A 27,827-nucleotide genomic window follows, 5' to 3' on the forward strand; every position below is an offset into this window, starting at 1 on the left:
CTGTGATACTCTGTGTGTTTGTGTTGTCAGTGGGTCAACAAACAAACAAATCTTTACAACAGTTGCAGGACTGAAAACAAACACCCTGTTCACACCTGCCATTAACAGGCATCCTGGGGGGATCGGGTCCCGAGTGGACAGAGCTGAATACAAGCGTAAACAGGCATCAAGACGCACTGTGATCCGATCACTCAAACCGCCTCCCGAGGTGGTATGGGACACTTGAGACCACATATCATTTGTGGCGTAAACGCTAATGCGTCCTGATGCGTCCCCGGCAAGGACGTAACAGGAACACACCTCATCGGCGCGGGACACGGTGGTTGTTTTGGTCACACGGCTCAAACAGGCAGGAGGCCGCTGATGTCCGCGGAGAACAAGTTCCTGTCTCGTCTTGTCCTGCGCTCATCCGCAAACCACACATGTCTTTGTCCCGTCGGTCTCAACAGTCGGACGAGCCTGTACATGTACGCTAGTTTTGGACACAGTTTTGTTTTCTTAGCTAGCTGTTAGCCCAAACTTTGCATATGTCTGGCTGAGGTGACGAAATCTGAACGCAAGCGGTCAGCTGGACACATGAGAGACGCATGAGAGACGCAGGTGTGAACAGTGATGTGTCTCAGCTGTCCACTTGCGATCGGATCACCCATGCTAATGCCAGGTGTGAACCGGGTCACCAACTGGATCGTTTGAGGATTTACATGAAGTTACGCTCTCCATGTAAAGCTGATGTTGACGATCGAAGGACTCGATGTAGAGTCAGGTGAAGTTCTATATACAACCTGATCTAGACGTGACGTCTGCACATCTGAGAGCATCAGTTCAGTGTGCAGGTGATCACACAGCATCAGTATGAGCGACACCAATGGTGGGAAGTACGCATTCACTCAGGTACTGCGCTCTGGTACAGCTTGGAGGTACTTGGTTCACAAACCGACTCCTTGTAGTTTTCTTTAGTCCGACCTGCCGGAGTCAGTCACCGACATTACGTCTCTCAGTCAGAAATAAAGGAGATGTCATTAGCAACAAGTTGGTGGTTCCTAAAGGTCTGAAGAGTTTTATTGGACCCCTTTACTTTGTTTTTCCTCCAGCAGTAGCAGTCAGTCAGACTGTGACGGCTGCAGTCGATTTACAGCCTCCTCCGCTATCTGCTGCAGAAGTAGAGCAGAATGGATGGTGTGTGTGTGTGTGTGTGTGTGTGTGTGTGTGTGTTAGCACGCGTGACGAAGCTATAACAGGGTGATGAGCTCGCTCGTCTGACCTCCTTTGGTGCTAAATTAAAATGAACCTGAATATTGATGCCTAATGAAGGAAGGTGTGTGTGTGTGTGTGTGTGTGAGACTGAGCGATGACGAGGCTTAAAGCCGGCCACTCTGGGAGATTACCTCAATATGAGTTTGGACGGAGAAGACACCCACCCACACCCACACACACACACACACGCACGCATGCACGCACACACACACACACACACACACTTGTCGACTTTCTCATTTTGAGTTTTATAAAAAAAAATCACATTTTTTGCCTCCATCCGTCGTTGGATTGGATGTTCAGGCAGTCTGAGTCATGACGCCGGTCGGAAACCTGAAATATCTGATCAGAAGACACATTCTCACTCTGTTCAGACTTATCTGCACCTTTGTGTGCTGTGTCCTGTCAGGTCAGTAGTTTTACGTGTCTGCATCTCCTGTCAAAAACACTCGTAACGTCACAGGTAGGGTCTTAAATGCACCTTGTCAAAGAGCTGGCTCAGCAGGTAAAGCAGGTTCGTTTGACTTTGTAAAATAAATCCAGAATGAAAAATCCAACACAGATTGTGTTCTCTGATTCTGTATCATTTGTTCCACGTGGAATACAGTTTTTGTTGTCAGCCACTGGCAATCCCATGATGCCTTTGGTTGAGCCGTCCAGTAATCAGAGGCTATGTTTTTTGACTTATCGACCAATCAGAGACTGCTTTCCTGAATTGTCATCCAATCAGAGGCTGTGTTTCTGACTGGGCGTGTGTTTAGCAGCTCTGATCAAACCGGTTGCACAATGGAGTAACATATTTACTGATAACAGGCTGAAATCTTATTTTATTCATTATTTTCTAAAGCTGAATAGTTATTGTTAGAAATAAAACCGCGACGTGTCACTCGGTTCCTGCTGCACTCTTATTCATGCGCTCATTATGCTACATTTTAGAGCATCTTAGCCACATGCGACACCTAGTGGTAAAACCTGGTATTACTGATCCTGTATGTGGTTCCATATCAACCTGGTTTGAACTTTTTTACACCTTACCCTCACTCTTTCTTTTACCTCACCTGGTGAAATCCCAGCTGAGTTCACCTGAGTGGAAGAAAAAGCTCCCGCTGAAGATAACCACACCCAGAGAGAAAGATCTGTGATCATCAGCATCGTCAGATGTTGGCGGTGTCACTTCATCTGACAAACATCCGACACATGGCGGTGTAGAGCTGTCAGTCATCCTCTCTGTTTGAGGAGATGAAGCTGTGATGATGATGATGTCAGCTGTCAGTTTCATTACTGCTGAGTTGGTTTTTTAAACACTGAATACAGTTTAAAGGGAGGGACCTACATTTATCAGATCCGTACCTGCTGACACTGCGACTCTGGATGACATCACTTCCATTGTAATTCAGTCTTTTCTCTCTTCCCATTAGTCCACCTCTCACCCTTGTTTGTCATCTCATTTACCTCCTTCACTCCTTTTCTGCTCCTCACTCCTCTCCTTTCTCCTGCCCTCCTCCTTTCTCTCCTTTCCTGTTTGTTTCTCCATGACTCCCCTTTCTTTTTTGTGTCTTTATGTAAATGATGTATTCGTGAAAAGCCAAACACGAATCAGAAAACACATAAAATGATCAAATTCAAGTCAAGTTAAAAAAAACAGCTTGTTGTTTGGATCGTTGATAATTTATTTGGAGCAAAGCAACACGTTTTCATCCCAGGTCGTCAAATATGGACGCCGCCTTTCACGCCCCTCACAGAGGTAGCGGTTAGCTTCAGCGTCTGTGTGCGACGTGTTAATCCCTCCTGTCGGAACGTGTGTGGTGTGTCTAACATGTGGTTAATGTTGAGGAACAGTTGCAGTTTAGTTCGCTTTAGGAGTCAAAACAAACATCTTGTTGTTCCTTTCTCACTCACTTCTTTCAGTCCTTTTATTGTTTCTCTATTCCTGTTCTTGCTTTCTTTTTTACTTCTTTCTTATTTCCTTTTTCCACTTCTTTCCTTTCCTATAGTCTTACTTTCCTTCACTTTTTTGCTCCACCTTTTCTTTCTTTCCTTCCTTCCTTGCTTCTATCATTCCTTCTATTGCTCCTTTGTACGTTTCCTTCTTTTTATTCTTGCTTCCTTTTTTCATGTCTGTCATTCTTCTTCCCTTCCTTCCGTCTTTACTTTCCTTTTTTGCTGCATTTCCTTCTTTCTGTCTTTCTTTCTTTTTTCTTGTTCCATTGTGAAACTAACTTTGAGCCTTGCAGAGGTCTGTGGTTAGAGATAATGTACTGACCTGACACACACGCACACACACACACACACACACACACACACACACACACAGAGAGAGAGAGAGAGAAGAACGGCATTCAACCTGCAGTTGCTTTGAGCAGTCACTGCAATGGGACACCTGTCAGTTAGGTGCGTGTGTGTGTGCGTGTGTGTGTGCGTGCATGTGTGAGGTACTAAACAGTGCTCTAATAATACCTACACTTAGCTTTGTCCCTTCATGGGGGTCCACAGATGCATAATGGTGTGTGTGTGTGTGTGTGCGTGTGTGTGCTTGCGTGTGTGTGCCTCTGTGTGTGTGTGTGCGTACATGCACCCTGGTCAGCATGGTGTGAGAGTGGCTGAAACAACATCGCGGCTTGAGGCCTTGTGAGCCACAAGCTGATAATTTTCTGACAGTGTGTGTGTGTGTGTGTGTGTGTCTGTGTCTGTGTCTGTGTGTCCCAGTTTGAAAGTGACAGCTGAGCGACAGAGCGCTGACACAGGAGAGGTGGAACGACAGATATGCCAGGGAGGAGGAGGAGGAGGAGAAGAAGAGCGAGGGAAAGAACAGATAGAAAAGGAGAAGAGGAGGAGTTGAGAGGGGAGAGATAGGAGGAGGAAGCGAGGGAAGGAATGGAGGAAGTAAAGGAGAGAAGATGCGAAGAGAAGAGAGCGAAATAAAGTATAGAAAAGGAGGAGGAGTAGGAAGTGAGGGAAGGAATGGAGGAGGTAAATGAGAGAAGCAAGAGAAGAGGTGATGATGAAGGAGAAAGGAGCAAGAAGAGGCAAGGGAGAATGACAGCAAGATTATTGATGAAAAAATGGAAGATGGAGAAAGAAGAACAAAGGGAAGGAAGGAAGATAGGAAATGAGATAAAGTAAAAGAGGAAACAGAGGAAGGGTAGAGGAAAAGCTGAAGAAGTGAGAAAAGAAGAGAGAAAATGAGATAAAGGGAAGTGAAGCAGATGATGAGTGAGAGGAGAGGAGGAGGAAATGATGGAGGGAGGGGAGGAGGATGAGGAGGTGAGAGGAGCAGAATGGAAAAAGAGGAGAAGAGATGAGGCTGAGGAGGAAGTTTGGGAAGAGGCAGAGGAAGTGAAGAAGAGGAGGAGAGGACAGTTCATCTGTTCAGTCCAGATGTTTGACTCTGCAGGGTCGGGGTCTAGCCCTGCTGACACCATAAACCAGTTCTGGACGTCCTCTCTCTGACGGAGGGGGAACCTGAACCTGGTGTGGGAGGTGGAGGTCTGCACACAGCACTGGGTCTGGAGAGGGGAGGGGCCCGACTCCTGGGGCAGAGCAGCTGTGGGGATGCGGTCCTCTAGCTGGTCCCATTTTGGATCCAGTTCCAAGAATCTTTCATTCATGATCTCTCTTAGATCGATCGATCTCAGATCCTCTCGCTGACACTGCAGCCAAACAGTCGCACTTTGCTTAGGTCTAGGTTTAAGTAAAGATCGTCATTTAAAGATGCTGCTGTTACGTATGTTGTTACGTACGTTATGTTGTTGTGTATGTTTGGTTGTTACGTACGTTAAGTTGTTACGTTCGTTATGTTGTTATGTACGTTAGGTTGTTACGTACGTTTTGTTGTTGTGTATGTTTGGTTGTTACGTACGTTAGGTTGTTACGTAAGTTAGGTTGTTATGTACGTTAAGTTGTTACGTACGTTAGGTTGTCACATACGTTAGGTTGTTACGTACGTTAAGTTGTTACGTACGTTATGTTGTTACGTACGTTAGGTTGTTACGTACGTTATGTTGTTGTGTATGTTTGGTTGTTGCGTACATTAGGTTGTTACGTAAGTTAAGTTGTTACGTACGTTAAGTTGTTGTGTACGTTAGGTTGTTATGTACGTTATGTTGTTGTGTATGTTTGGTTGTTACGTACGTTAGGTTGTTGTGTACGTTGTTACGTACATTAGGTTTGTTATGCACGTTTAGTTCTTACGTATGTTTAGTTGTTTCGTACGTCAAGTCGTTGCGTACCTTAAGTTGTTATGTATGTTAAGTTATTGCATACGTTAGGTTGTTGCGTACGTTAGGTTGTTATGTACGTTTAGTTCTTACGTACGTTTAGTTGTGACATACATTAAGTTGTTACGTATGTTAAGTTGTTGCGGACGTTAGGTTGTTACCTATCTTATGTTGTTGTGTACGTTAGGTGCTATGTACGTTTAGTTGTTACGTACATTAAGTTGTTACGTACGTTTAGTTGTTGTTGAGTTTAATACCGGTCTGAACATGAACTTCGTGTTCAGCCCTTCAGGTTTTAATCTGCAGTAAAAAAAGGTGCCTGAAATGAGAAGGAGAGGAAGTTGTTGAAGTTGTTGTCGGAGAAAGAGAATCAGAAACTTTACAGAATCCAGCTTTGGTTACTAAATCCAGTTTTACGTGACCTCATAAAATGTGATGCATCGCTACAGTTTAAACTCTGCAGCAACAAATACTGTTTACAGTCCAACACATCAATAATTGAACGTTCTGACAAAGACCATTTTTCACAGTGAGTACTTTTACTTTTTGAAGGACTGAATCTGCTGGGCTTCATCTCTTTATCTCACAGACTTCTGGGTTCAGGACTTGTAGTGGTGCTGCTTTTCCAGATAAGACAAGGACAGCGTGACCTCTGACCCCTGACCTCCTTGGTGCTGGCGACGGAGTTGAAGCTGTTTTTATTCTTTAGTTTTTTGTGTTTTTTGTGTGTTTTTGCTCTGAGTGTTCAGGTCAGCGAGCGTTTGAAGGACAAAGCCTAACACTGACCGGAGGGAAAAAGCAAGTGAGTGAATAAGAGAGTGAGCGGATGAATAATGAATGTGTGAATGTGTGTCAGTGAGTGTAAGCACTGCTCGCCGGGCCCACGGTAAATATCAGCTTCCCACGGCAGGGCCGCTCGCCTTGGCCAGGCTCCGGCTGGGAGGCGGCCATGATGTCAGGGTGTAACCTCAGCTGAAAGGTGACTCTGTCCGGGGGGAAGGAAGATCCTCTTCCTGCTCATCTGACACCTGCAGAGCCAAGAAACCTCGCTCTACCACAAACTGAACACCAACACGTAAAGCAGGAATTAAACCGCTGATCAAACATTACGGCTCAGGAATTCTTGCTTATTTCCACATCCAGCAGCCACAGAACAACATGATGACTCATGCGGAGTCGTGTTTGTGATGAATGTCAGTCCAGTGTTCGCTCTCTTTTAGCTCCGTGTTTGGTCTCCACCAGCTCCTGAGGGGAAAATCTGGCCCTTTAGCCGCTAAACGCTGCGCTATGTTCAGCAGCTGCTGCTCAGCAGGCAGCGAACTGTGGCGTTTTCCAGCTTTTTCTCTAAAAACGACACGACGGAAGTGTCCGGACAGATACACACCGAGCTGACAGACTCTGGAAAGCTGCTTCATCACCTTTCACGCTGTTTTCATGTGTAGTTTCACACATTTTTAAAGAAGTTTTAAGTCTGGTAGACGTGACGCCGCTGTGACCTGTGTGTTTGCATTCAGCAGGAACGCTCACGTCCTGATTGGTTGATCCTGTTCAGTGTGAATGTTGAGGTCACACATTTTTTGCAGCATGTAGTGAGTTAGCGAGTGGCAGATTCACAGTCGCTGCTGCATTAACAAACATTAAACGCTGCCGGACCGTTGAGCCGGGTCAGACCTCTTTGTGGATGACCTTGAGCAAACAGTGAGTTGAACCTGAACGCAGCTCGATGTGATGGACAGAAGCTCACTCTGTTTCCTTCGACTGTCAGGTTTTCATCTGTGTCTTGTTTTAAACGGACACGGTCGTTGACAGCGATGGCCTCCGCTCGGTCTCCGTCTCGTTTCCTGCGTCTCATGCTGGAAACCTGAACCGCTCTCTGCATGCGCCCTGCAGCGAGGACGCTCGTCACACCGTTAGCTGGAGCTTTAGTGACACCAAAGACCCTCGTTAGTGTGAAGAAGAGTCCCTGAAATCAAACAACAGAGAGGTGGTGGTGGGTTGCCAGGTTAGTGCGGGTTCACACCATCACACACACACACACACACACACACACACACACACCTTCACTGCTACCGCATCGCTGTGTGAACAAACAAACAGCTGCAGCATGCCGGGTTGCCAAGCGGCCGTAGTTGCCAAGCTTTTGTTTACCCCCCCTTTTCTGTGTCAGGGTCATTCCTTCTGGCGTGAGCTGCCTTCTCTGCTCCGCACACACACACACACACACACACACACACACACACACACACACAGGATATGATACAGCACGAATGAAGAAATGGGAATAAGAAACACGTCATGTCAATGCAAAATGTTCGCAGCAACACACAGCTGGAATAATCAATGCAGTAGTTTAAATACACGCACACACACACACACACACACACACACACACACTCTCTCTCTCTCTCTCTCTCTCTCAAACACACACAGTCTGAAGTGGATTGGAGCAGACTTGCAGTCAAACAGAAGAAATCTCTTCATGCAGATTTACATTTTCATCTCCTCTCTCTGCTGCTTTTGGACATGATGGTGCTAATTACCCACAATGCCGTCTGGCTGTGTGTGTGTGTGTGTGTGTGTGTGTGTGTCTTTTGGAGAGTCGTTCTCCAAAATCAGCAGCTGATGACAGAGAAGCTGTTGGTTAATTCAAGACCTCCTCTTCAATCTCTTCTCATCGCTCGCTCTCGTGTTTTCGTCTTTTTTTAAACTCTCCTTGTCGTTTTTCTTCTTCTTGTTTCTTTTTTCTTCTTTTTTTTGTCTCTTTTCACCGTTTGATTTATTTCTTTTCATCTTTGTTTTGCTTCTTGTGTCTTTGGCCTTCTCACTCCTTGTACTCCCTTCTTATCTACTCTACTCTTCTCGACACATTTCTTTCCTCTCGTCTTCTTCTTATTGTCCTCTGTCGTCATCTCTTCGTCTTCTCATCCGTTATTCTCACTGCTTCTCCTTCTTCTCCTGCCTCGTCTTTTGTTTCCCTCTCTTGCACCTCCTTCTGTCTCCCCCAGTCTGAAACATTCATCAAACCATTTATCCAAACACGCTTCCACTCGTCCTGATCAGCTGGAGGTTCCCTGAATCTCTTCCAACCTCCTGATTGGCTGAGAGCAGTGAGCCACAGGTGTCCGATTCCACTCCGTCCTCCTGATTTCTGATTTCCCCCGGGAGCGAGTGTGTGTGTGTTTGTGTGTGTTTATGTGTGTGTGTTTAATTAAAGCCGTGGTTGAGTCCTCCGCCTTCAGCCAACAGAGAGACTGAACTGATTCTCTGATTTACTCCAACGAAACTGGACGGAGACCCGAGACCATCATCATCAAATCTCATTTATGAGATGCTCTTATTATTATTTCAAACCAAGTGTGTGTTGTAGGTAAGTCTATGAATGTAAAAATGATGACTGATGAATTCTAGTTTCAGCCTCTCGGTCGGTGATTTGGTTCATTTACTGTTAACAGGAACATTTACAGCAACAAAATCCAAATTTAATCACCACTTTGATTTATTCCCATGTGTTTCCATCAAGCAGACTTTATTTTTTCAATCATACAGCAGTTATAGTTAAAATATATAATAATGAAATAGAATTAGACATATATGCACTTTGTCTTTGTCTCTGCAGTGACACACATCGACTGCATAATGACACAGGTTTGACAGGATGATGCGTTCACTGTCACTGTGAGACAGTTCAAACAAACGAGTGAATTTAACAGAGGACAAACAGAAGAGCATCAAACCCTCAGTCTGCAGACGTCTGTCCACAAAACTGAACTGAATTCTAACCGTACAACACCTGGACTACATCTGTCGCTATGGAAACAACATAAACTATGAGAGGAAACAGGGACACGACCCGTCACATTTTTAGCTGCTTTTAGTTCCCCACTGAGTCAAACTGAGGCTTTTAATAAGTCGTATTTTCAGTTCAGCACAGGCCCTGAAACAGCTGAGGACTGTAGCCTATTTACATTCACACACACAAGAAAATCCACAGTTCTGCTGGAAAACTGCACATGATGTATTTATCTGTACGAACATGTTTTATCAATCCATGAAAAATACATGAAACACAAAATCATCAATATCATTTGTTGCTGTGTCATTAAAGACCTCATGTGACTGTACAACTGGAAAAATGGCTGACTTTGGTCCTCGCAGAGGTTGTATTAAAGGAAAGACCTGCACACAGTCTGAGCTGACTTTTCTACTTTTACAGAGTATTTGTACACAGTGTTGGTACTTTTCCTGAAGTAACAAATCAGAGCTGAGTACCTGTTTCACCTCTGGGTTGTTGGTGTTTCAGGTCTTCCTGTTTGTGTTTAAGTGTCAGTAACAGCAGTGAAAGTAAAACAGCTGTAGTTAAAACTTTCTTTCTTTGTGACCACACACACACACACACACACACACACACACACACACACTGATGCATGCTTGCAGCGTGCACTCGTGCAGACACATGCAAGGACACATAGCTTTCTATTTCTGTCTGTATCTCTTATTTCACCCTGTTGCTCTCTGTTTATCAATTCTTATCCTGAATTCAGCTCCACTGATTTGCATGTCAGTCACTCCGGACGCTGGTTCCAGATCAGAGTCTTCAAGTTGTCCTCCAGCTGTTCCTCCATCACACGGCTTCTGCGTTAATGATGACGGATTTCTGGCTTTAGGCGGATTTCGTTGATAGAAGATGAAATGAAACAGTTTGATGGTCACCGGTTTGACATCATGTTCCTGATGTGTTTTATGTGTTTATTATGTGTGAAAACTGAAACATCTGGAAGCAGCTTGCTGCCTGCTCTCTGCCCTCTCTTCGTCACCGACACATCGGCCTGGCAGCAAAAACTTTGTGAAAGGTGAAAAGTTTGTGTTCTGTTTGAGGTTTTGTTGCATCAGCTGCTTGTTTGAACAGTTAAAACAGCCGCCATTTACATTTTCCTAACAAGAAACGTTTTGCGACCTTTTGGGAAGAATATTATCGATTGAGGAAATCAGACACACGAAGTCTTTGTTTCCAGTCAGTCATCGCTGCTGCCTCTGAACATCCTGAACCAGAAAACAGACACACACAGAACACAGACGGACTTTAATCTGTGACAACTTGTTGGAAACAGAAGTTTATCTCATCACCTTGAATTCTGTCTATAAGTAGATGCGTTAATGTCGTTTTTTTAATTTATTTTAAAATCATAGTTAGAGGAGTCAGGCGGCTCGGCAGCTGGCTGCTTCGGATACTGACGCATGTTTCCTTTATTTTCAGATTAATGTAATCACTGACACAACAAACCTGCAGCTGAGGTGATAAAAAATACAGCGATAAAATGCAACGATGAAGAACAAATAAACAAGACAAGCTAATGACGCTAATGTGGTTAAATGAATGTTAAAGACGAGCAGAGGCTCCGAGAGGCTCGAAGAGGAGGAGAGAGAGCGAAGGAAGGAAGGGAGGAAGGAAGAGATAGCAAAGGAAACAACAAGAAGAAAGTGGATAAAGGAGAGAAGGAAATGAAGGAGTAAAAACACTGGAAACAACGGCAGCTAAAACATTTGGGAGTTTAATATCTGCACCTTAATTTGTGTGAAACGAACACGTCGGATTATTAATCGAAGTGTTTGTGAAACTGTCGCTCCACAGTTTTGGCGTCGGAGGTGTTGAGTTGTTATCTTATCGGAGCAGAACTCGTTTTGTCCAAGCGGAAAAAAAACATGCTGTGTTTTAATTGAATTTTGAAATGTTGTATTTTAGCGTCGGTTCGGAGGGTCGAGTCGCCTCCTTTACTGTCTGATGGGGATTTGACGACGCCTATAAAACACTTAATCTCCAATACGACCTTGACCAGAGTATGAACTGATAGTGGCAGTCCTCTGGGTGTGTGTGTGTGTTAATATCCACAGCCAACACACTCAGAGGGGACACTTACTGAGACGCTGGAGATAGCTAAAATGGAAATTATGATATGATATGATTTGTGTGTGTGTGTGTGTGTGTGTGTGTGTGTGCCTGCTCGACTCACTTCATACACTTCAGAACCGAAACACACTTTATTCCCACGTGCTGCATCGTCTTCGTCATCGTCAAAAAACCAGCTGAAACGAATGCGAGGTAGTTTAAAGTAGTCCCAGACACCCGGGACCCGCCGGTCCAGCATCCACAGGTTCTCTGTTCATACTGGGTCGTCCTGCTGCTCCTGGTTTACGGCCGGCGTTTAGTGTCAGCGCAGGAAGTAATTCATCTTTTATGTAGTGAGACGAAAACTGAGAGTGTAGAAGTTTGCACATCTGACTTTTTTATAGGAGACCAGAGAACACATCCTGTCACAGAGCGGCGCCTCACCTGTTGATCTTTCCTTTATCTGAACCACGTGTTTATGTCCCACACATATTGTAGATCAATAGAAATGGACATTAAAGAACATAAGCTGAGTTTCTAATTTTATAATATCTTGTTTGGGTTGATTTGATGTGTAATTATAAAGAAACACTGAGTAATACAGCCACAAACAAAGCTTCATTATTCCTTAAAGTCGTAAGGTGGCGACCATATTTTTTCTAGTTAATGTGGCTATAAAACAGCACGTAATGCAATTTATCGACAATTTATATCATCTAACATCCTTTTTCTCAAGTGTTTGGAGTCCAATTAGTGCAGAAAAAACTTGGTGCCGTTACATTTTTAAAAAAGATTTTGTTTTATAGCTGTCAATAGGTCGATTTTTAGGTCAACACTGTACTAAAGAAACAAAAAAAAGTCAAGATTTTATTTCACATTCTGCCATTTTAGATCAGAAATTGGTTAAAATTGCTTCGTCATTTTCAGTGCTTGCACAGGAGGACCATACAGACGGCAGCAGGTAATGAACAGCAGGACGGACTTGATGCTAACATGTAGAGAGCTCCTCGCCGGCCCGCAGAGGACTTTGAGGTGAAGTCAGTGGCGTCAGAGCGGGCGATGCCAGAGGACTCGCTGAGCTAATGAGTCATGTTGGCTCAGTGTGAGGAGTGGGCCTGGACTGTCTGCAGCCTGAGCAACAACAAAGCACAATGAACCAACTACTGGCAGTCAGGGACAATCAGTCAACCCCCCTCCCCCCCGAGAAGCAGAAAAGCACCTTCAGCAGCAGACTGATCCAACTCCCTCTGACGGGCCGGGACGCAGGAAGCCAATTTAGGGCCAAACTGTCTGAAAGGAAGAATGGAAGAGAGGCCGAAGCCTCGTTACAAACCTACAAGATCACAGAGTCGACTGGATCACTTTAAAAACCGCAGGAACTGGAGCTTATATAATCATTTACAGGCAGAGATTTAGCAAGGAAGCAGCCACAGTTAGCTTATAAACGACTAAACGGAGCTTCTGGTCGTTTTGTTGCTGCAGTTAAATCACATTTTAGTCCCGATGGCCTTGAATCTGACATGAACATCTGATCAAGGAGCTGCGTTAGCGATATCACGCTTTATGTAAGCAGTCTCTCTGTGAGGCTGCTAAATGCTAACGTCAACATGCTAGCACGCCAACAATGACAAAGCAAATATGCTGATGTTTAGCAGGCTTAATGTTTGCTATTTTTGGTGCATTAGCATGTTAGCATTTGCTAATTAGCACAAAGCATTAAGTACAGCTGAGGCTGGTGGGAATGTAAGTAGCTTTCCAAGTATTTGATAATCAGAATCAGGACCGGATGCTGGTGCTTGGCGTCGCTTTTTAAGTGCCAAATGATGTCGTATAAAGAGCAAGAAAACCAGGATCCTGCCTAAATGTAAATGTTCACTATTGTTCTCAGCAAGCTTTATTTTGAAAGTCTACCTGGAGGTTACATATTTATTATTGCTAGCCTGACCGCGGAGGCCTGCAGGTTGAAAAATGATGCGAGGACAGTAGTGTTACCAGCAGAGACGACCACAGCGAGATGAAGAGCTGCAGGTTTGGTGTTTTGTGCAAACACAGCTGACACATCATCGACCTCGCCGTGTCGGAAACGACGTTCGCACTGTGGCGGCACGCTTTCCGTGGATGCGGTTGCTCACGGCCCCGTATGTATAATATAATGAGGTACTAAATAAAAACAACACCGTACACCATACCATACAGTCCAGTACAACAACACCACCAACTGCAGTGTCAAACACCCGTCTGATGGAGAGGCTCAGTCGTTACAAGCCTCACAGAGGTGGGATTTTACGTGGCTGTGAAGGTGTGAAGGTTTGTCATCCAACGTGGAGCTTCGACGTGACGCACGGAGGCGGCTGCGTGTCAGGGTCACCCCCCCCCCCCCCCCTCCTCCTCATCGCCCACCCCCCCATCCTGAAGCCAAACGGTCCCTGTGGTCGTCTGCCAGCTCAGCTTGGCCCTCCGCCTGATATCAGTGAATCATTTCCTGCACTGGGCAGCGGCTCTGCTCCGTTAACAGCAGCAGCAGCAGCACGGTGACAAAATGTGTTTTCTCCTCTCAGGCTAATTGAATTGAAGGTGCTGCATATTCACCGCCGCTGCTTCTGGACAGCAGCGTCCTCTGAGGAGAGGTATTTCTGTGAGTTTTCGCTCTCCATCACCGCGCTCTGACAGGACACTCTGCTTTTAAAGTGAAGCGAAGCGGCTGATGGGATTTGTCCTGAGTGATGCCGCACCTGCTGAGAGCAGTTCCCCTTCGTGCTCAGCTGTTTTCATACGGAAGACGTTTGGTGACAAAACTATTGTGAGAACAAAAAGAGTTCACATGGTGATCAGCCTGCAAGTCAGCGCTGGAGATATTAGACCGATATCTCCAGAAGTTACGGCCATATTAGATGATTTACATCCGTTCGTGCAGCGAGGCAGAAAGTGAGGTTCTGGAGGTCGGGCTGGTTGATGGGCTTGTAGCGCGTCCAAATTTAATGTGGGAGACGTAAATTACACACAGACCTGCTATTAACATCCGCCTTTCTATCAACCATAACATCATCTCCCCCAAGCCAACTTTTTACTGTGGTTGCCGAACCTTTTTCCTTATTTCCTTAAAAGACTTAACTCATAAAAAATACGTTCATATCAGCTGTTACATGTGTTCAGTTAGGACAGTATGAAGGGATGCTGCAGCCCAGAAACTGTCCACACAAAGATGATCACAGACGAAGAAGAAGAAGAAGATACCCTTAATTTGTCAAACTCACATTAGCCTGAGCTTTAGAAGTCAGTTTTTCACAGAGGTGTCACTTACAGGTCAGTATGGGCAGAAGGAACAACTACAACCAGAACCTGTTCATATGTTTTATAGTGTTAGGTTTCATATAACGATGGCGTCTTAAAGGATAACTTTCGTTTTTTACAACCTGGACCTTATTTGTAGCATTAAATACGATATGAACGAGTTTCGCCGCAGATTATGCGTTATAATCTGCGGCGAAACTCGTTCATATTCCAATATTTTGTTCTGATATGCTGGTGCTATTCCCCTCTGAGCCGGCGGTCGGCTAGTTTAGCTGTAGTTTGGCACAGCTGTGGTTCGTTATTGCGTATTCGTAGCCGACCGCCGCAGAGTCAGCCGTGTTGTGGCTGGCTGCTCGCAGCGCCCGGCGTTCGGTAATGACATCATACACGTCAGAGGTAGTTGTCTAGAGACGCCAGATGTTGATAACATGCCACCACGGGCTCAGAGGGGAATAGCACCAGCATATCAGAACTAAATATTGGAATATGAACGAGTTTCGCCGCAGATTATGCGTTATATAGAGGCTGCGCATGGATGCCCCGAGTACTCGCATTATACGGATATACGCGCCGCTCCTCTGGGGCTAATTTCTTCAAAACGACTCCAAATGCCACCAAAGTTGTCTGGGTGAGTAAATGGTCGTATTTAATGCTACAAATAAGGTCCAGGTTGTAAAAAACCAAAGTTATCCTTTAAGATGGCGTCTTAAGGGTCTCTTAAAAGTTCAATCTGTCGGATTTAGTGGCACCTAGTGGCGAGGTTGTAGATTGCGTGAAAGTCAGTGTTTGGTTTGTCCGTTCTGGGCTACTGTAGAAACATGGCGGTGCAACATGGCGACTCTGTGGAGGAGGATCTGCTCACCCTGCAGACATAAAGAGCTCATTCGATGGTCAAAAAGACTCAGACTAACTCTGAATTTTATTTTCCATTTCTGCCAGAAGAAGCCTTCAGTCCTTCACACAGGACCTTTAATACATGAATTTATATGAGAAGTGTTATTGTTTTATCGTGTATTTTTCCTGCCTGAAGGTAAAATCAGATGAAGTAGAAATCAAGTTTCTTTGCAGTCCATGTTCATGGAGATAAGCACCAACTGTAGCTCGTACTGAAACTTTATGGACTCTCGTGGACACCCGTTTAACTTGCTCGACTTTTCATTGACTGCATGTTCCAATTCCACCGCCTCTAAAATTTATCTCACAATTTGACTCCTAGATCTGTAAGTTTTCAGCAGATTGTGAGCATCTCAGCTGCGGAGGATGATGACGTCTGAAAAGGCTGATTCAGCATAAACACCCTGACGTACGGCTGATGGTGATGGTTTGCCTTGAAGCCTTGACACTCAATCAAATGTAGGAACACGGTTCTCGTTGTTTTCTTAAAACAGTATTGATTTTTCCGTGCCTCTCAGAGCCTGTTACTCTATCAGTCAGTCCGCTCTCTAATCCTGAATTATGTCTGGATCCACATCTTCTCTCACATGTCAGTAGTTTTGTCATTAATGATCTTCTGTACTTTCCACCTGAGCAGTGGAGTGAACACCCCCAAACAAAAACGAACACATGAGCAAGTCTGCAGCCACTGACTCGTGAAAGCGGCCAGCGCGCACGGCAGCATCTCGCTCTGAATATTTACACACTCGCAGTTTCACGCAGCAGAAGGAGTTTTTTTGTGTGCGAGCGGTTCGACTTCATGCCTCCGACATGCTTCAGACATGACGGGAAACACGGCCGACGCAGCACAGACGGAGACGCGGAGAGTTCGTGGCTCGCCAGAGGTTGAGAGAAACGCTTGGAGGAGAAAAGAGCAAGCCAAGCGTGCGGCCATTCTGTTCACACACACACACACACACACACAGCAGAAGGGCAAGAGAGGAGCATACTGTATCTGATGAATAGCTGAAATGGTATGGAAATAAAGGAGGACGGAATATGCATGCACCTACACCATGCACACTGCTATGAACACACACACACACACACAGGGAAGGCAGGGCTGATGAATGCCTGAAAAAAATGGAAATAAGGAACAGACGCTGCTTCAGCTCACTAAAGGGACATTCTGTTGTTTTACAGCGTAGCTTCTCAGACTCTGGAACATCTGGATCCAGACTGAGCTGCACCTGGACCACGTGTCCCTTATTGTGTGATGTTTGGATGAATGCATCGCTGCTGTGATCAGCATGGGACGGTTCATGTGTGTATGCGTCGCGTGAGCTACTGCGCGTGCGTTCATTTCGGTGCAATCACAAGACGTTTAATGTCATTACCGTGACAACGAGTTGTCACCTTCATTCAGTCATGAGTCAGAAGCTGTCGCTAAGGCCTCGCTCAGACGGTTCTGGCAAAGCGACGCGGGTTTGTCCGAAAAGGTCGAACCCGGTTCAGCGTCTGCTCGCCGTGATGTAGCGTCATGTGGAAAGACGCCAGTCACTTGCATGCAAACACACATCTCGTTTTTTATGTGTGTGCGTTGTGATGGTCTTGTTCCAGACTGCTGACCTGCATCAGGCCTGCAGGTCAATGAGAATGAACTTGCAGAGAGATTCAGTAATCCCTCACAGTCAGTTCATTTTACATGGTCATGCATTTAAAAGCAGAAACAGCTTTGATCGTTCATGTTGGTGGTGTGTTCAAGGGCTCTCGGCCATTTAAGTTGCATTCAGGGACTTCCTCCCACAAACTTTGATTACATATCTGCAGCTCTGTTGGCTGGTTTTCAGGAGTGTTCATTCTGTTGACTTGTTTATGCATCAGGCGGCGTATAACAAGGTGTGTGTGTGTGTGTGTGTATGAAATGTGTGTGTGTAAAGTCCATGTTTTATGTTTGTTAATAAAGGTGCATGCATAATATGTGACACATTCATGTTTATATTACGGGACAGTCGATAGTGGAGGCCTGAACCTGAGCACATGAAATATGAAGGAAATTGGTATGAGGTGTTATATGGCTGCAGGTTTATAGACATACACACACACACACACACACACACTCACAGATGCCCGTATAGTAATATGGGCATCTGTCATGTGATCGTCAATGTGTGCTTCATTCTGTTTCTGTCTGTGACTTTCTGTATGTATATTTGCATGTGTGCATGTGAGTGTGTCTGCGTGTGTGTGTGTGTGTGTGTGTGTGTGCGTGCGTCCCTCCTCAGGGCGATGCTTGTTTGGTCGGTGGGTCGTCGCCGTTTTGTGTTTTGACCCAGAAATGCGAAACTGAGAGAGAGAAAGAGACTCTCTCTCAGTTTCGTAACATCTTGCCTTCACCCTCTGTGTCTGTAGTTAAAACGTGCCGGTGATCGTTCGTCATCCTGTTTCGCTTCGTGTTGCATTAAAGTTTAAGTTTGGCCTTGAGCGAAGCGGCTGTGTTCGGAGGAAACCTGCTGGAGATGTAAACAAAGATGGAGGCTGGATGTTAAAAGCTCTTTGTCTCTTCGCAAACATATAAAATGTTTTCATTCAGAACTTTGCACGATGGATCCTGAAGTATCCAGTGAGCACAGGTGGGGTTACATCATGAATACGTAGCTTTAAAAGTAATCTGTCCCTGATGGATCTGTCCCGCAGCGCTGACGTGAAGCGTGTTTCACTCCACATGTACAGAACACAACACAAAGTAGGTCAGCTGGGTTCGGTCTTCATTGAAGGTCTGGTTGAAGTTTGAGGCCGTAACACAGAAGAAGAACAACACAAAGACACAAAGAGAAGGAAAACAGAAAGAAACATCGTTAAAAACGGTGAAACCAGCAGAAACACGTGACGCTTGTAGCAGTTAGCCGTCGTCCAGCCTGAAGCTGAAGGAGGAGGCGTGAAGTCATTACTGAAACTTTATTTAAACGCATCAAACTCTGCTGACGATCCACGAGTCCATCAGAAGGGGCCTGGAAGCGGATCTGCGGTCTGAAAACTGTGAAACGCTGCACACTTGTGGCCCTCCTGGTTTCATGGAGCGTCACGTGATGAGGACTTTTTCACACGCTTCACTTCCCTGAAGGGCTGATTGATGGCTGACATTTGGTTTTAGGGTTTGAGTTCTGGTTCGGTTGTGGTGAGTTCAGGGTTCAGATCCAGCATGTAGCTGTGATGGTTGGGGTTCAGGGTTCCACGCCTGTGCGTTCAGTTTGGCTGCAGGTTTTCCTTCCTGGTGTCCCGGTCTGTGTGTCAGGGCTCTACAGCTGCTGTCATGTGTGGGTTTGTTTGCTTCTGAGTAATTATTGTGTGTGGATTTGGTGTCAGATCAGTTCTGGACTTCGTCCCCTGCTGTCACAGACAGTTCAGGCTCAGCACAAAGTGAACACAGTGATTTCAGAATAGAGAGCATGTAGGAAAAAACTGCAATTTTTCCAATGCGATGACAAATTTATGATGACAGAAATTAGTAATGACACCAGAAACAGGCCTGAATTTCTGAGTAAATGTTGAGCTTTTTATTGTTCCTGGTGATATTTGGTATTAGAGGCTTGAAGAAGTCTCTCTGTCCCCTCCTGGTGCTGCACGGGTCAATCAGCGACATGTGATCGCCTCTTTTTCCTTTTGTATGCTGTTAATCGTATCGCGACCCTGCGGGTCTGTCGTGCCTCTTTGGGAATGCATGATGTCAGTGGAGGTCCTGGCAGGTACCGAGGCTCTAACGAGCGTGTACGTGACCGAGTGATGGAGCAGAATGGAAACCAGGAGCGAACAGCTCACCAGGACCTACTGTTCCCACATACGTGTGTGTGTGAGAGAGAAGACTGAGTGGATGACAGCTTTGATAAGAATGGAAAACAGAGCTAGATGTTCCTTTGATGTGGACACACACACGCACACACATACACACACAAACGCACACACACACTTCAGAAATCAGATTTGGGAGCTGTGAAGAATAAATGCATGAAGGGTTGAAAAATGAGGCCTGTCTAATCATTCAATTAGGATCCAAGGCAGATGGTCTGGACACACACACACACACACACACACACACACACACACACACAGACACACACACACACACACAGACCTGTTACACGTTGTCGGTCTTGCTCTCTTCGAACTCTCGTCTCTCCTTGTGTAATCTTATCATCAATCTCTCTCTCTCTCTCTCTTAGTGTAACTCTATACTCGATCGCTCTGTTTCCGAGCGTTAATGAGACACTATTGTCAGACTGCACTTCATTAACTGGACATCCCATAATGTCTGACCATGTACATGGCATATAGCAACAAAATCTCAGTGACTGTGTGTGTGTCTGTGTGTGTGTGTGTGTGTGTGTGTGTGTGGCCAGAAGTGTTTGGACAGGCAGACATCACGTCGATATGCAGCGCAGTGACAGGACATGTGATTCTGGCCTCATGTTGGTGTGTGTGTGTGCTGCTCTAACCCCCCCCCCCCCCCCTCCTGCTTTCAGTCTTTCCTCCACATGTTGAACCTGCAGCAGGGACCTGATCCCGTTCAGACACCAGAGCATCGGTGAGGTCCGGCCCTGATCGGGTCTGGATCACTGGATGAACGCTGGAGCGTAAAAATGCTCCTATAGTGGAAATAACCAGCAGGAGCAGATCCAGACCAAATCCCGATGGAGACAGTTGGTTGATTATTAGTTATTTATTGATCATTCTGTGTGTGTGTGCAGCTGGTATACTGGGCCAGTCAGCAGCAGGATCAGGATGAGAAGATGGCTGGCTGTGTGTTTCCAATGGGACCAGAGAGCTTTCAGCGCTTCACGCCGGACTCCCTGGCGGCCATCGAGCAGCGCATCGCCCAGGAGCAGGCCCGACGCAAAAAACAATACCAGGAGGTACACACACGCACACACACACCTGGCAAACACAACTAGGAAGCATAGATACTAATAAAAGAATGAAAGAGGGAGCAGAAGAGGAGATATTAGAGGTGAAAAGCAGCATGAAATGAAGAGATGTGTGGCCGAAGTGTTGATGTTGTCTGTGTGTGTGTGTGTGTGCGCGTGCGTGTGTGTGTGTCAGGACCTGGGCGACGTGGTGCTCCCCCGGCCCCGGCCCGACCTGGAGGCAGGAAAACAGCTGCCTCGCATTTTCGCCGACATCCCGTCTCATCTGGTGGGCGTTCCCCTGGAAGACATCGACCCGTACTACTTCAAAGACCAGAGGGTGGGTGACCCAGAGTGTGTGTGTGTGTGTGTGTGTGTGTGTGTGTGTGTGTGTGTGTGTTTATGGGTGAAGGTTGTTGGAAACACCCCGTCTCTCCTGTTGGAGAATCCCTGGAAGATAAATTGACTCGTTGTTAGCCTACTTCACTGCAGACCAGAGGGGAGGTGAACGGGTGTGTGTGTGTGTGTGTGTGTGTGTGTGTGTGTGTGTGTGTGTGTGTGTGTGTGTGGAAACAAAGAGTGAAAGTGAAGCAGAGATGTGTGTCCCCTCTCTTCCACAGTTGGTCTGTGTCACGCTCCACCTGGTACACGTCATCATGGGTCCGTCTCTCTTTTTGTCTCTTTTGTCTCTTTTTATCTTCTTTTTGTCTCATTTTGTCTCTTTTTGTTTCTTTCTGTCTGTTTTTGTCTTTGTAATCTTTTTTTGGCTTTTTTTTATCTTCTTTTTGTCTCTTTTTGTCTCTTTTTAATTTCATTTTGTCTTCTTTTTGTCTTTTTGTCTCTTTTTGTCTCTCTGTCTTTTCTTTCTCTTGCTTTTCTCTTTTTGTCTTCTCTTTGTCTTCTTTTTGTCTCTTTTTGTGTTCTTTTTGTTTCTCATTGTCTGTTTTTGTCTTTTGTAATCTTTTTTTGTCTCTTTTTGGCTCTTTTTATCTTCATTTTGTCTCATTTTGTCTTCTTTTTGTCTTCTTTTTGTCTCTTTTTGTCTCTTTCCTCTTTCAGGTTGTTATTGAACTGAATGGTGGAGGCAGAGGAAAGTTACTCACCTGACTTTGGTTTTTCTGATTAAACCCTGACAATGAAAATATTTTAGCTTTTTAATTCAACAATAGATTCATATTTAAAAGCTCATTATTACGCAGGTTTATCTGTCAAAAGACTGCGATGAAGTTATGACTGTTTTCTGCACATTTCAATGACGACACTTAAAATTAGTTTCAGTCGATATGTGAAATACCCAGAAATGAGCAGTTTTCCACCTCTCGGTCTCTCCGAACAGTCAGTGTGCATGAATCTACAACTGAAAGCCAGCATCACACAATCCAAAAACAATCCAATCAGAATCCAAAAAGGATTTTTTAAATTCTAAATTATACATGATGGCAGCAACAGAACAACTCTGTTAATGACTCTTCACACTAAAATCCACTTATTAACAACTTACTAACTAACTTATGACCAATGAGAAAGCATGAACACCACCTGAGCTGCTTTCCTTCCTGGCAACCAGGAAGTGTTCTCATAAATGGCTTCTAACCAAAAAGCATTAATAAATTATTCAAGTAATGATTGGTAGCCATTAGTTAGCATTTACAGATGTTTTGTAAAGGTGCTTATCAGGCAGAAATGCAGGAAGTACAAATGTCTTTATATCATATCAATGAATGTCAGGTTTTAAATGTCAGTCTGAAAGATTTTAATTGTTATTTCTAATGATTCGGAGACAGAGCCTGAAAAACTTTGCTTTCTCTCTCAGTGTAAATGTGTTCAGTGTCACTATGGCGGCAGAAAATGGCGGCAGCACTCGAGAGCACGACGTTTGATTTGTCTTCATAAGAAAAATGTGTTTTTGTCTCTGTCTCTCCTGCAGACCTTCATAGTCCTGAACAAAGGGAAGGCCATCTTCCGTTTCAGTGCCACATCCGCTCTGTACATCTTCAGCCCCTTCCACCCCATCCGAAGAATCGCCATCAAGATCCTGGTCCACTCATATCCTTACAGTCGCTGCAGCTGCTGCATGTACGAGGCATGATGCCTTCACAGTGCTGCGATTTGCTGCCGGCTGTGGGGACGAGGCTGCAGGGAGGTCAGAGGTCAGGGGTCAGATCCAGAGCAGTGTCCCTGCAGCCTGCAGGCCTTCAGCGTGTGTTGAAGGGTGCTGTGTGCGAGCCGCCGGGCCACCCTGACGGCGGTTTGGGTGATAATGTAAACAAACAGATGCAGGCTGGGTGCTTCGTCACCGCGGGCGTCTGCAGAGAAACGGTGACGAGGCTTCAGTGGTTCATCCCGTCACGTTTGGTTTCACTGTATCACCATGATGTACCTTAATTACAACACAGAGGCATCCAGTAAACATTGTTTTTCAATTTTACAGTTGAATTAATGAATTCAATGAGCTGTGCAGCAGCGGTAGACATCCTCAAAGCTGACAGAGGAGTGTGTCTGCGTGAGCTGTGCATGTGTCAGTGTGGAAGAAACACACTGAAGGTTTGTGTACGCTGGATGTCACACAGGGTTGTTGATACTACGGCGCGTTCACTGACGGCTCCACGCTAACATGTTAAAGCTGTGAGGGCTCTCTGCTGACAGGTTAGCATACACAATGCTGAGTGATAGTCTTTATGCTAACTGTTCAGCTCATACCATACTGAGTGATGGCCTTCATGCTAACTATTTAGCTTTTACCATATTGAGTGATAACCCTTATGCTAACTGTTTAGCAAACACAATGCTGAATGATAGCCTTTATGCTAACTGTTTAGCAAACACAATGCTGAATGATAGCCTTTATGCTAACTGTTTAGCAAACACAATGCTGAATGATAGCCTTTATGCTAACTGTTCAGCTCTTACCATACTGACTGACGGCCTTTATGCTACCTGTTTAGCTTTTACCATGTTGAGTGATAGTTTTTATGCTAACTTTTCATCTTATATCATAGTGAGTGATGGCCTTTATGCTAACTGTTTAGCTTTTCCCGTATTGAGTGATAGCCTTCATACTAACTGTTTAGCTTTTACCATATTGAGTGATGGCCTTTATGCTAACTGTTTAGCTTATACCATACTGAGTGATGGCCTTCATGCTAGCTGTTTAGCTTATACCATGTTGAGTGATGGCCTTCATGCTAACTGTTTAGCTTATACCATATTGAGTGATGGCCTTTATGCTAACTGTTTAGCTTATACCATATTGAGTGATGGCCTTCATGATAACTGTTTAGCTTTTACCATATTGAGTGATGGCCTTCATGATAACTGTTTAGCTTTTACCATATTGAGTGATAGCCTTCATGATAACCGTTTAGCTTTTACCATGTTGAGTGATGGCCTTCATGATAACTGTTTAGCTTTTACCATATTGAGTGATAGTCTTTTTGCTAACTGTTCAGCTCATACCATACTGAGTGATGGCCTTCATGCTAGCTGTTTAGCTTATACCATGTTGAGTGATGGCCTTCATGCTAACTGTTTAGCTTATACCATATTGAGTGATGGCCTTTATGCTAACTGTTTAGCTTATACCATATTGAGTGATGGCCTTCATGATAACTGTTTAGCTTTTACCATATTGAGTGATGGCCTTCATGCTAACTGTTTAGCTTTTCCCGTATTGAGTGATAGCCTTTATACTAACTGTTTAGCTTATACCATTTTGAGTGATGGCCTTCATGCTAACTGTTTAGCTTTTACCATGTTGAGTGATGGCCTTTATGCTAACTGTTTAGCTTATACCATATTGAGTGATGGCCTTCATGCTAGCTGTTTAGCTTATACCATGTTGAGTGATGGCCTTCATGCTAACTGTTTAGCTTATACCATATTGAGTGATGGCCTTTATGCTAACTGTTTAGCTTATACCATATTGAGTGATGGCCTTCATGATAACTGTTTAGCTTTCGCCATGTTGAGTGATGGTCTTTATGCTAACTGTTTAGCATACACAATGTTGAGTTATAGGCTTATGCTAACTGCTTAGCTTATACCATGTTGCATGACACTAAACCTCATGCTAACACGCTCTCTCTGCAAACTAAAACTTACGATTCTACCCTGATTCATTTTTCACTAAAATACCAAAACTTAAAGACAGAAATCTGCTCTGATTCATACAGGCTCTAATAATTAAAGCTTTATTTTATTCATGTGAAACGACCCGCTGAATTTATCTAAAGTCCTTTAAATTAACCCTGATTACCTTCAGTTGCTCTCGACATGATGATTAACGGCACTGACTGCATTTTGCTTTAACGGCAAACCGTGAGCCTCTTAATACAAACACTGACAAATAAGGAGTTGTGGAAATGAGGTACTGATGTACCTGAATATTTCATTATAACAGGATGTAAGCAGCCAAAGAAGGTTTGTTTAAAGTTATAAATGTAAAATGAATGTATTTCTCTCCTCCATTAATAAGCCCTCTGTGGTTGATATTGATTTGGGGGAAATAAATCGAAATATTATTTCAAGAAAACTTTGGTTAAATGATTGAAAATCCATTAATTACAGCGAGTACAGGCCTCAAAATATTCATCCCAGCTGTGAACAACACTTTAACACTGCTGTATAATCTCTGTGTGGCTGATTTAAATTCATCAACATCCTGAATCGTCTCTGAGACGCGTTTAGCTGACAGTGACATTAGGTCAAATCCAGATGTTGTGGAAAGGCCTCCATCAGTCTTGAATCTACAGGCTCCAGCTGTGAGACTTGGCCAGTTGCCCGTCCCACGCCACGCTCCAGCTCCACGCCGGCGTCCGCCTCGGGCTCCAGACGCCAACCCAACATGACAGATATTACTTCACACCCAAAACTCAACAGCCGTCCCCTCGACACCCCTCCCTCCCCGCGCACTCGTCTATTTTTACTCGTGGAAGCGGCTGCTGGTGTTGAGAGACGTCGGGCCGGCGGACACGCCGCTGTTGCCGGGACGATAAGAGGGGGAAGAGGTCGGCGGCAGAGGTGTGGCGCTGCTGAGGTGCCCGGTGCGCGTTTGTCTGAGTGTGTGTTATAATGAGCGGCCGAACAAGTGTGTGTTTGGGGGGAGGGGGTCGCTGTGAGAGAACGAGTTGTGTGGATGAAGTGGAGTTTTAGTGTGTGTGTGTGTGTGTGTGTGTGTGTGTGTGTGTGTGTGTGAGTGCTTTTCTAAGTGTGTGTATGTGTGATCAAGTGTGTTCTGGATTTATGCCCAACCACAGTGGCGCCACAGTGACAAGCTGTGGTGTGAGGCGGACACACACACACACACACACACACACACAAACTGTTATTCGGAAACAGTGATTGTGTGTTGGTGATCAGAGCACTTCCTGTAGTTTCTGACAGAAAACAACGTTTGACTACATTTCCCACAGGGCCTCTTTCTGGAGGACACAGATGGGGACTTCATGTCCCATGAGGCTTTGCACAGGGACCACGTTCGTCCATCAGGCGTCTCGTACCCGCGTCTCGTTGTGTTTGACCCGTCTCAGTGATTGGCTCACGTCACGCTGCTGAGGAGGAGCTGAGCTGCTTCTGAAAGCATCGTGTCAAACTGTGTCCGAGTCACTCTCCTGAAAATAAGATTAATAATAAAACAATAATAATAAACTTTATTAGCATAGCAGCAGTCAGACAGGAACTGCAGCTCAGTGTTTTACGTAAAATAAGACGGAGAATAAAACCCACATGATAATGATGATAAGGATGAAAATAAAATGCATAAATCCACAGAATGAAAGAATAAAATATAACTGAAAACAGATTACATGGAGCATAAAATCAAGTAAAATTTTAAATTTTAAAAGAGGAGCGGCGGTGCATCAGCTGGAGGCAGGAAGTCAGAGCTGGTTGAAGGCCAGCGTGCAGAGATAGTTTGTTCCACAGCTGATGGGAAGAGCTGAACTGTGTTGTGAAACCCGTCTGCAGCTGCTGTCTTTGTGTTTGTCTGTCTTATAGTTTTGGACCAGATCAGAACTTTGAAGCTTTGAGGGACTCGAGTCTCTCGTAGGTCGAGTCCTCGCGCTTGTGACGCACGTTTAAACTGTCGTTGGTGCCGTGACGGCAGTTTGTTACCACTGTTTTAGTTAATTCCGTTAGCTCTGTGCTAGCGTTACGTGATGTTTTTGCAGTGTTGGACACATCACTTGTGTAATTTAAGTCTTTGTATTGAAGCTAAACAGAAAAACGAGAAGAGCTCCAGCCAGAAACAGGCAGAAATAAGAAGAAGCTGTATTAACTATAGAGCGGACTCTGCAACAGAAGATGGAATAAGTAGATTAATGGTGTATTTAACACATATGATGAAGAGGCTGAAGAGTCCGGAACCAGCACCCTGGACGCACGTTAATTAAGTTACATTATGCTAATGTTGCTTTTATTTATGTGAGGTCCCACATGACCGCGACCTCCTGCTGTAGGAGGTGATTGGTGAGTTTGACGTTGGGTTTTGAAATGTCAGTTGGACAAAACGTCACATTTGAGGACAAAAACAGGTTTTTTCTGCTATTTTTCGACAATGATTAATTGATCAGTCGAGGAAATAACTGGCAGATTACTCGATAGTGGAAATCATTGTTAGTTTAAAACACACACAGAGTGATTCCTGGTTCCTTCTTCAACACGCTGGTGCTCCAAATCCAGGAAACACTCCCTCCCTGCTGCTCTTTCAAAATAAAAGTCTGTAGCGCAGTGAGCACTGGCGGCTTTAATTACCCTGAGAGAAATGAGAAGATTAGCTTTGAAAAGGTTTGATTTCTCAGAAAGAAAGACCGATTGGAGGAGGTGAGGAAGAGGAGGGGTGAAGAATGATGGAGGGATGTGGAAAGCAGCAGAGAGAGAAAAGGTAAGCGAGAGCACAGAAGGAAATAAAGATTGTCGGGTGGATGTGGGAGGTATAATGACATTACCGGTACGGTGGCCTGGGAGGTCCACAACAGCAGGGCTATCATTACGGCGTAATTAGCTCCTGGCTCTGGGGCGGCGGCGGCGGGGGGACATTTGCGTTGTTTGTCAATCGGTAACCGTATTATCTCGCCGCCTGCCACCGCGCTCCAGCAACATCATTACAGCCGGCACTCAATCAACAATTACCCTGCAGCTCCAACAACTTTCAGCTGGAGTTTGGGCCGCTTTCACATGGAGAGTATGTTCCTCCTGCCAAATTACAATAATTATGATTCATTTATAGCTGTGATTGACAGCTGAGCGAGGTCTCGCAAAGTCTCTCCCACCTCAGCGCGCGTGGCGTGCCGAACATGGCAGGTGAAGGTGATATTTAACGTGTGTTTCTGCCTTCTGACAGTTTGGAAAGTTACTGCTCCCCATTATATGATGATTAGACAGGAGTGGGCCCTTTCTCCCATCGCCGCT

The 27,827-nt window shown here is 45.0% G+C and overlaps 1 protein-coding gene across 1 annotated transcript in view; it reads left to right on the plus strand.

The window, feature by feature from the left end:
* The first annotated feature begins 20,297 nt into the window (after positions 1-20,297).
* Positions 20,298-27,827, plus strand: part of LOC121624260 (sodium channel protein type 4 subunit alpha-like) — a 130,837-nt gene continuing 123,307 nt past the window's right edge. Inside the window, exons 1-3 of the mRNA XM_041961913.1 lie at positions 20,298-20,429; positions 20,617-20,760; positions 22,348-22,466. Of these exons, the coding sequence (XP_041817847.1) occupies positions 20,307-20,429; positions 20,617-20,760; positions 22,348-22,466 (386 nt within the window). The 5' untranslated portion in view covers positions 20,298-20,306. The remainder of the gene's footprint in view (positions 20,430-20,616; positions 20,761-22,347; positions 22,467-27,827) is intronic.

Source organism: Chelmon rostratus, chromosome 20 (assembly GCF_017976325.1).
Source record: "Chelmon rostratus isolate fCheRos1 chromosome 20, fCheRos1.pri, whole genome shotgun sequence".
Lineage (NCBI taxonomy): Eukaryota > Metazoa > Chordata > Actinopteri > Chaetodontiformes > Chaetodontidae > Chelmon > Chelmon rostratus.